Source organism: Symphalangus syndactylus, chromosome 17 (genome assembly GCF_028878055.3).
Source record: "Symphalangus syndactylus isolate Jambi chromosome 17, NHGRI_mSymSyn1-v2.1_pri, whole genome shotgun sequence".
In the NCBI taxonomy this organism is placed as follows: domain Eukaryota; kingdom Metazoa; phylum Chordata; class Mammalia; order Primates; family Hylobatidae; genus Symphalangus; species Symphalangus syndactylus.
This window is the reverse complement of record NC_072439.2, coordinates 59,092,522-59,102,627: the sequence shown is the minus strand read 5'-3', so window position 1 is coordinate 59,102,627 and position 10,106 is coordinate 59,092,522. Positions and strand designations below refer to the sequence as shown.

At 37.3% G+C, this 10,106-nt stretch overlaps 1 protein-coding gene across 1 annotated transcript in view; it reads right to left on the bottom strand.

Moving 5' to 3' along the window:
• Nucleotides 1-303: 303 nt before the first annotated feature.
• Nucleotides 304-10,106, bottom strand: part of LEKR1 (leucine, glutamate and lysine rich 1) — a 227,132-nt gene continuing 217,329 nt past the window's right edge. Inside the window, 2 exon segments of the mRNA XM_063620289.1 lie at nt 304-2,634; nt 4,379-4,475. Coding sequence (XP_063476359.1) covers nt 2,519-2,634; nt 4,379-4,475 — 213 coding nt within the window. The 3' untranslated portion in view covers nt 304-2,518.

Genomic DNA, 10,106 nt, shown 5'->3' with positions numbered 1-10,106 from the left:
AATTCTCTTTTTACCCAATACCCTCTGCTGTATATTCTACTTTCTATATATGCTCTCTCCCTGCCCTCTACTGTATAATTCCTGGGAATTTGTATGATGCTTTAATTTTCTTTGTAGCTCTCACAGTACTTTTTCAGTTCCTCGTGTCTGTTGAAGAAATGAGTGAAGCTATATAAATGTTGGAACAGAGGGATATCTTTTGACTTACTAGATCATGGTAAATATTGTCATAGAAAAGTGTATCCCAGATTCATCTATTATGTTCTTAAGAAAATTCTATATGTAAAATTCAGAATATAGAAAGATGATATAATTTATATTTAATATTCTAAAAATGCAACACAATAGTATTGGCTTCACAACGTATTATTACACAGGGTTAATATTTTCAAGCACAAAAGTCAAATTCTTTCTCAAAATACCATTGATACCACCCTTGCAATGATACCATAATTGTCTATCATGATTTGGGGACCATTAAAGGTGTCCTTTGCAAGAGATGGTCTACATTATTTTCCTAAAACATGAAAATAAAAAAGGTTAATAATCTATAGTCACGATAGCATTTGTAAATTTTGAGCACATACCAAATTGATTTCCTGTGCTCCAAAAGCCACAACGCAATGGTTAAACATTTTCAGCTGTAGTGTGTTACCTCTTTTAGGATACTAGGTTGATCTATTAGTGCAATAGTGTAAGAGTCATAAGAATTTAAAAAGATAAAACTTGAGAAAGCTAGCTCCATAATCAAATAAATTAGCAATAATTGATCTTAAATATGACAAAAACTTTCAGACTAACAGAACATTAAAATATCTTAGTCTTACATAATTTTGTGTTAATGTCACTTTCAGTCAATTCCCTTACCAGAAAATGTGACTTTTAAGTAGTTCTGACCAACTACAAATATAGTAATTTAATTCAATAAGACTTCTAAAAATCGTTTGAGAATTCTATGTTAACTTAGAAGAATTCACCATCTTTGTCCATGAATACCAGTTTAAGAAGAAAACCAGAGGGTTATACTTCTCTAAGGAATATTTTCTTTGATATCTTTTCCCTTAACACCTATAAATCCTTTCATGGCAAGTCATGGCAAACATCAGTCCATGGAGAAATTAAAAGTATTAGACTAAATATCCATTATATGCATTTGGAGCCTTATTTTTTCATCCTACTCACTACTTTCCTAAGATTCCTTATAACTGTCTCATGCCAGGAACTTATTTATCAATGAGAAAATCAAGAAAAGTTTGAATGTGTTCCTAACCTGTAGGTTACATACTATAATGCTATTTTTTTTGGTGTTAAAGATGTCTTTCTTTAAAGGCAGCATAGCTTAGTCTTCACCATTCAAATGGTCTAGGTTGAAATAAATGTTAATATGACCTTTCTGTTTATTCATGGAATTACTTCTCTGATATATTTGTGGAGTATAATACAACCTCATTGCAGATCATGATTCTATTCTCAGAGTGATTATTTACAGAAGTACTCACAAGGCAAAAATGTAATAGCAAGCTGAGAAATCAGGTTTTGCAGTAATAGTCTACATCACCATTAGAAAAGCTTATGTGTGACTTTACAAATCTAAATATGTTCATAATTTAGAAAAAATGAAGAAACCTACTTTATCCCCATGGTTCCTGAAGATACAGACCCACTGTATCTCCATGAGCTGAAATTGCAAGACTGTAAAAAGCATGTATAACCCTATAACAAAGACTGTTGCACACAATAATCTCTTGTGCTTTCACTAAAGTTTTCACTAGATTTTGCCATTTTCCTTATGTCATGAGTACTCATAATTTAAACATGCAAATAACAGATCAGAGACCCTAAGGTCCAGTGCAGTGGTCACATGTTGGCATTATACAAGATGATTTTAGAGGGTGCACCAAGTAACACTTTTTGTTGTTGTTGTTGTTTTGAGATAGGGTCTCACTCTATTGCCCAGGCTGGATGGCAGTGGCACAATCATGGCTCACTACAAACTTGACCACCTGGGCTCCAGGGATCCTCCCAGCTTACCCTCCCAAGTGGCTAGGACTACAGGCAAGCACCACTATGCCTGGCTAATTTTCATTATTATTTGTTGTAGAGACAAGGTCTCCTTATGTTGCCCAGGCTGATCTCCAACTCCTGGGCTCAAGCAATCCTCCCGTCTTGGTCTTTCTAAGTGCTGGGATTATAAGCGTGGAGCCACCGTGCCCAGCCAACATTTCTTAGATACACATTTATTTCAAAGTATATAAGAAAAAAACAGTGAATCAAACTCATTATAGCTACTTCTCCTTGAGTCAAATTTACTTTTTACATAAATTTCCGGTTAAAAAGTAAGTGCATTTAAGGAAAAATATAAACTACATATAGTGTAGGTGCTATTGACAAAGGTCATGATGGAGGCTTGGGAAGCTCCAGTGAGGTGGAAAGTCTTGGGTCAGGTGATTGTGGTTCTGGTTCTAGTTGTTACTAACTAGCTGTACTACTTTAGCCAAGTCACATTCTCTTTGGGCATCTATTCCTTATCCGTAAAATTACAGTTGAGGTGACTTCTAAGATCCACCCAGTGCCATTCTTCAATGATGTTGTGCTCTCTTGTCAAAGGCCATTCATTACAAGGGATGCCAGTCTCTGCAAAACGAAAGTAAGCATTCAACTCTTAACACAAGAGGCCATACTTAAACTAGTCAGGCAAATCAGTGGACCTAATGTGGAATTTTTTTGAGGTTAAGATATTCTATTAATAGAGTAGACTAAACTTTTGGAAGACTGGAAATAAATTTGATTTTGTTTAGTAACTTTACATCTTTTGCACATGGAAGGGATCCCAAATACCTTTGAATTCTCTGATCAATAAGATGGTCAAATAGCAGAGAATTTTATGTCGCATATTTTAAATGTGTTACTATTATTCTAATATGGGAATAGGAAGGCTGGATGTTCATCATACAGTCAGATGGAGTATTTAAGTAAAGTTAGTTTTTGAAGGAAAATACACTTCTATTAGATGGAGAAAAACATAGATGAACACTAGACTAAGGCAAAGAGTTGTGTTTTAAGAAACAGGAAGTGTCTGCAGGTTTAAAATAAAATAGATGATCTGGCTTCTGGTTTTACTTTTTCACTCTGAAAATAGAAAACATGTTAACCAGTTACCCATTTTCAGGGGTAATAAAATTTGAATCCCAAATTAGCTCTGTATAACTTTATTAAACTGTCTTGAATTAGTTCTTTTCCCAATGGTTCGAGAATACAAGGTCAAATAAAGACCTAACTCTGAGTACCAAAAAGCACTCATTGTAGAAAATATCTATCAATATGGTCAGGTTCTTTGTTTACTAAAATAATCTATATAATTTGAGAAATAAACTACCATTTCCTTGAATTGACATTACCATCTCTTTTTCTAGAAGGTCCCCAGCCACTCAGAGAAGATTGTTTTCCTGAAGGTTATCTATCATTAACTCTGAGCTAGCCTAAAGAGAAATTAGATTAACCAATGAGATTGTAAGGTGAGGAAAAGACGCTTTTGATTATGTTGATGAGCTCTGAAACTACCTGAACTAAGCATTTTGGAGATTATCTAATTTTAATTAGATACGTACTTTTTTTTTCTGTTTGGAATACTTATTACATCGATTTAACCTATTCAGCTCAACAAACAAATGAACACATACCAACAAAACTCAAACAATCTATTTTTTTTGTGGAAATATATCTGCCTGTAGTGGCACAAGAAATGGAAAAAATGCTATGGGTGAAAAATTTTACCTGTGATCTCTAAAAGGCTATATTCATAGAGCACATTCCAACATAAATATAGAAATCAAACCTCTGGAATACCAACAACTTAATGATCTGTTACTCTATCAAAACCCTCTTGAAAAATAAGGCTTCACAATTTTCCAGCTTTTTACAGTCTTTTGTTAAATATATCTATAGGTATGCCTTCCTGATCTGTGAAAATAATTTTATCTTTGTCATTCTCAGTTACAGTGAATTCCTGGCACTCTCTGAAAGAGCGTGCACGCTGTGGGGAGCTTCCTGCTCCTCATTTTGGATCATTGCTGACTCCGCCTTCTCCTAAGCATGGCAGCCAATCTCTGTCTAGTCTCATTTGCTGAAGATGTTCCACCCCTGGGAGGATGTGGCTGGGGGAGAATGGGCAAGCCTGAGCTAACCCTTTTCGGCTTATCTGAGGTTGGGAAAGTGGTGGGTTTTGACACCCCACGCAGGCTGGGAATTTGGCTTCGTTTTTCAGAGTTCAGTCTTGCAAGGCTTCTCTCTCCATGATTACTGATTGCTGCAGCAGGGGAGGTTAGGCTGCCCTTGCTGAGGGAACACGGTGAGAATAGTAAACTTCCACGAAGCTTACTGAGCTCCAGGAGCTGTTCTCTGGCTTGACTCAAAGCCTCTGTCAGTTCAAAGCGTTCTTCACATTCTCTACGCACTGTCTCCTGAAGAAAAGTATTCTGAAAAGAGAGAGGGGAAAACAAAGCAGACTTAGCTTTAAACAATGTACATAAGTAGGTAGTTACTGACAATACAATTTGAGAACTGAACTGGAAATCAGAGGTCTGTATTCTTTGACACTCTACCTCATGGGACAGACAAGTCAAGAACAGAAATAATCTGTGATGGTGGAAAGAAGTTGAAGAAAGTATTTGGTTCAACCCTTGCAGTTTGCAGATGAGGAGTCAAGAACTGCAGAGATTGAGTGACCTGTCCAGGGTTACTCAGATGTTAGTGGTGCGGCTGATGTTAGAACCCAGGACTTCTAATACCTAACTTCAGTGGGGTTTCAACTTCTCTGCCTCAAGTCGCAGACAGTATGCTCTGCACATGTAATACTCAATAGTTAATAGCTGTAGAGTCATTAAATATATTCTTTTACAGTAAAGGTATACTATAATAACATAAACAGGTAAAAGTGCTTGAAGTATAAGATTGAAAGAATAAAAAAATCAGCTATAGAGTTGAAACAATAAAATCAGTTCTCATATGATGCTTTCTCAGTGGAACTTAAATAAGATCCTCATTTGCCATTCTGTAAGATAATACCCAAAATAGAGAGGATCTTCTGCTATTAATTCCATTCATTCAGCAATCATTTACCAAGTTACTAGAAGCTGTAGTGAATATAGTCCCTGCCCTCAAGAAGTTTGTACCTTCGTAGGTTTCAGCAGAACTGCCTTTTATGTCCATAATAGAATCTAGACCCAAGGTGAAAGCTGTGGGGATTAAAATAAGGAAGAACTTTTTAATAGATCTATCTGGAGGACACTGAAGGGTTGAATCTCACTTGACAGGGATGTACTGAAGCAAATTTAAGCTTCAAATGTGTGACTGGACTAGAGATAATTAAGTCTCTTTGAAATTCTGAAATTCTGCATTTCTAGTTGAGGCGTTACCTATGTTTCGTCTATGGAATTCATCAAAATTATTTCAAGTCCCATGGTAAGAATTAAGTCTTGGATCTCCCCAGTGTCCTGACATTCATGTCTTTATGATGTCAAAAATGAGGCTGAAAAGTAAATAATTCAACGCAGTATCCTAGTAAGTAAACACAAGTAAAATGAGTGTGCTATAGGATTCATCAACTCAAAAATGAATTTCCATTGGGTTAGCTTGTTTGTAAAAACAGCCAAGGAATTCCCAAGTCTGCTTCTTAGTGGAAAACATCCTCCCTAAGGGTTGACTGACTAATCTGCTGTCAGTAGAACTAAATAACAAAGCACCAGGGAAAGTAGTATCTTCCTGTTTTTGAGTTTCTCATGATTATAGACAGAACTCTATTCAATTCCAAATTTGGTAATCAAAATGGAAAAATATGGCGCAATTCCAGATTAGCCAATTGCACAGTAATTTTCTATAAAAGCTGCATTCCTGGGTCAAACAAATACTCATCATTTACATATATGATTTATTTACTACATGACACACATTTTAAAAAAATCATGGGTTAATCACTTGCTTCCAGTTATTTTTATTTTTTGGAGGAACTGGAGAGAGCAAGGATGGTGTTTGTGGCTTTATCACCTAGTTCTCATTAACTCTAGCGGAAACAGTTGTGGAAAAGGCAGGGGAGGAGGGACTAGAGAGGAAGATTAACAAGGTTCCATGTTAGGTGTCGTCTTATTTCCTGCTCCCAACAATTATATCTGACGAATAAAGACACTGAAGCTCACGCTGTTATGTAACTTGCTGAGAGTAACTCCACTCTGAAGTAGTAGAGCCCTGCTCACCTTCAGAGCCCTGCTCCATGCTGCCTATGCCTAAATTAGTTGTCTAATTCATTACATCAAACATGCAGGGACCATTTTGTTCCCAGGATACTGAAAAACAAAACAAAACAAAAAAACACAGCAGGACATTTTCATCCGGTTTTGCCCAGGTTTTCTAAGTTCTATTAATCAAAGTTTCTTTTAAAGTCGGGGAAAGACCCAATCCATTATATTTTTTGTTACTAGTAGAGTAAGCTGGCAACGTGTTGGAGTTATTAAAGTGGTGTATTAGTCCATTCTTTCATTGCTATAAAGAAATACCTGAGACTGGGCAATTTATAAAGAAAAGAGATTTAATTGGCTGATGATTCTGCAGCCTGTACAGGAAGCTTAGCAACTTCTGCTTCTAGGGAGGCCTCAGGAAGCTTTTAGTCATGGTGGAAGGCAAAGGGATAGTGATGCATCTTACATGGCAGAAGCAGGAGCAAGAGAGTTGGGGGCAGGCGCTACACACTTTAAACAACCAGATCTCATGAGAACTCATTCAGTATCACAAGAACAGCACCAACAGAATAGTGCTAAACCATTCATGAGAAACTACCCCTATGATCCAGACACCTCCCACCAGGCCCCACCTCCAACACTGGGCATTACAATTTGACATGAGATTTGGGTGGGGACACAGATCCAAACCATATCAAGTGGCTTGGTTTTCAATAAATTAGTATAAAAATATCGCTAATTAAGAAAGCAATGTGAAAGAGTTAATTTTATTTGAATATGTGAAAGAAAAAAAAAGTAATGAAAAATGAGGCCAACATATCACTGACATGAATAACAGGCACAACAATATGGAATCATAAAGTGATGGAGGATGTGATGACAAGAGCTCTCCTTATAAGAAAAATAAAATTCAATCCATTAAATTAAATCAATTAAATTAAAAATAACATTTAATCAATTTACTAAGATTAAATTCAAGTCTCAAAGGAAAGGAGTAATGATCTGGAGAAAACAACCAAAAAGCAAGTCACATAAAGGCTATTTCAGGCAAGTGACATTCCACTAAGGAGAACATGAAAAGGTAGAGTGAGCCAAAAGATGTCCTCATAGCAAGTTCAATGGGAGCAAAGTCCCGGCAGACTCCAAGCTGAACTGTGTACCCATGCTTTATACCCAGTGAAGTCTGAATCAGTCATGGAAGGATTAGATTACACAGTTTCCACGAACACTGACTAGACATATTCCAAAGTAAGTGAATGGGGCCAGCCAGCGGGGTAGGGGAAGAGCTGCTGACTGTCTGGGGCCCACTGCTCTGCAACTCATCTTTCTTCAAGGTTATTAGCTTGCAAGACAAAGGATTAATTCTCTTTCTTCTATTAGTTCCCAAACCAGGAGGACCCCTGAATTGAAAATAGGATCCAAAATTGATACTTCTTTTCTGTGCCAAAACATTATGAAATGTTAGGTGAACCTCACAATATCTTCATATCATCTGCCACCATTAACTCCTCCTCTAAAATTGAGATTATAACTCTGTTTTGTTCAATAGGCAATTCAGATTTATAATCTATTCAATTATGGGATTAAAAAATGAAGATAAAACAATGGAAATATAGGGTATTGCTATTTCAGGGGTGTAGTCTGATAAGGCATGACTAGAGGATATGTGGATGTGCCTAGAGTAAGTAGACACATTAGTGGAAAATTCCATCATACGTGAAAAGAATCATCTGCTGGTGGTTAGTTTTCAGCAATTTAGTCAAGATGAAGGTTGGATTGTTGCAGAATTTTAATGTGTTTTCACTGAGCAACAAGGACAAATGTGCAAGATGAAATATGTTCAGTAAGACTGAAAATCATGCATAGTATTCTATGTTTTAGATAAAATTATCTTTGGCCATATTTTAACATGGCAAAAATAGAATCATTGGATTGTAACTAGACTGGAAGTCAAAATGGAAAGGAAGGCATGAGCCAGGTGAAGAAGGGGCAATGAGGTTTTCAAGGCAGAGTGGGCAGTGAGAGAAGGAGAGGCACACCTTGGGATGAAATATGGCTTAATATGACTCAGGCAGGTGCACACAGGGAGGAGAGACCAGGACTGATATAGGGAAGAGTGAGCAGGGTCAGATCAAGAGAAAATTTATTAGTGTGCTAATACTAGGGTTTTGACTCAATTCTGAGGCTCACATGGAGTCATTGAAAGTTTATTTCAAGCAGATGGCTGGCATGATCAAATCTGCATGAAAGGAAGATCCCTTTGCCAGCTTTGTGGAAAACTGCCTGAAGTTGAGCAAGATGGGAGCCAGGGAGGACAGTTGGAGCCCCAAGTGTTCATGGAGGAAGTCCTTATCTCAAGTGTCCCTTGGGTCAGGTGGTCTAGGCAGGGGAGAACTAGGCATTCCTGCATCCTTAAGTTCTGCTGATTGGTGGTAAGCATGATCTATAGATATCACTACAACATTTTCAGAACAAGCCCACTTTGAATGGGCTTAAAATATGGCTTAATTGCCCTCCCCCGAGAAGAAAAATGTCAAAATGAAAATATAAATTAGTTCACCATATGTTTGAAATTTCTAATATTAAAAAGTAGCCAATTTCCCCTACTCCTTGCAATGTAAGAGTGGTTTATTTTTATATTTGTTTTCCTTTTTATTCTTAGAGACAGCTGGGTTGCTTTCAATTCCAAAAACAGTGGAAGAAAGGAGAGAAGGCTTTACTGTGTAACTTGATTGTTCTGAAGGTAAGACTCCCATCTGCAACGGGAATCAGCTTTATTTGGCACAATTCTGGGGGGAACATGCCAGGAAAGCAAGTCCTCCTCAGTGAAGAACAATCACAGATAGATGGCTTTGTTCATGCTTTAGACCCAGTAAGATCTGAATCAGTCATGGAATGATCAGATTACAGTTTCCACCAGCCTTAACTGGATATATCCCAAGGTGAGTGGGTGGTTGGCCAGGTAGGTGGAGAGCTGAGGTAAAAGGAAATTCTGTGGAAAAGTGTGGAAACCAGAAAGATGAGTGGGAGTTAGCAAAGGATGTTCCCAGCTTCCATTCAAAGGCTTCTAGGCTTCTGTTCAACTAATCTGATCAGTCCAAAACACTGCCCAAAATTAGTGGAAATGGCCTTTTGGTAAGACAAGAATGAGAATCTGAAAAGATTTCCAGGAAACAAGTAAGATGGATGTCAGCCTGGTTGTTTTCAAAATTATATTTCCCTGCTTACAAACATAATAAAACCAACTGCAGTAGACATATCCAAACAAAAGTTATAGCAACAGAGGGCAATAATCCCTCAGACTGGATATGCTTCAGAGGCAGATTTTCAGGACAGAGAGGAAGAACCCATGATAACAAAGTATTCAACATTTACTTTTCTAAGTCAATAATCCAGCTTAATTTAGATTTAATTAGCACTAATGAAACATACAAAATTTAACTAGCACTAATTAAATATACAAAAGTTTCTCAATACATCTTCTCATTCTGTCAACTTTCTGGTATCTTCCTCACCACAGAGACTCCCAGTCTGAGCCCACTTCTGCCCCATGGCCCAAGGCTAAGGTTCTCCGGTTCTCAGTTCACTCATCCTCCCTGCCAACCAAGCCTAGGTATAGTCCCTGTCCCTAAAAGCTTTCCTGATCCTCCCCATGTTTCCTGCTGGAGGTTGGAGAACCTCCCTTTACCCTCTTACTCTTTAAAAAAGACGTAAATATTCTAATTTTATTATGTCCCCAAACTGAGAACTACTTTTTGGTAATTTACTTGCTGGTACTTTGGCTTCTCCATTCTCATAGATAGAATTACCAGAGAAGTGTGTGCCATATTCTGTATACTGATTAAACATGCAAATGTAATAAATGCTTACCCTAAA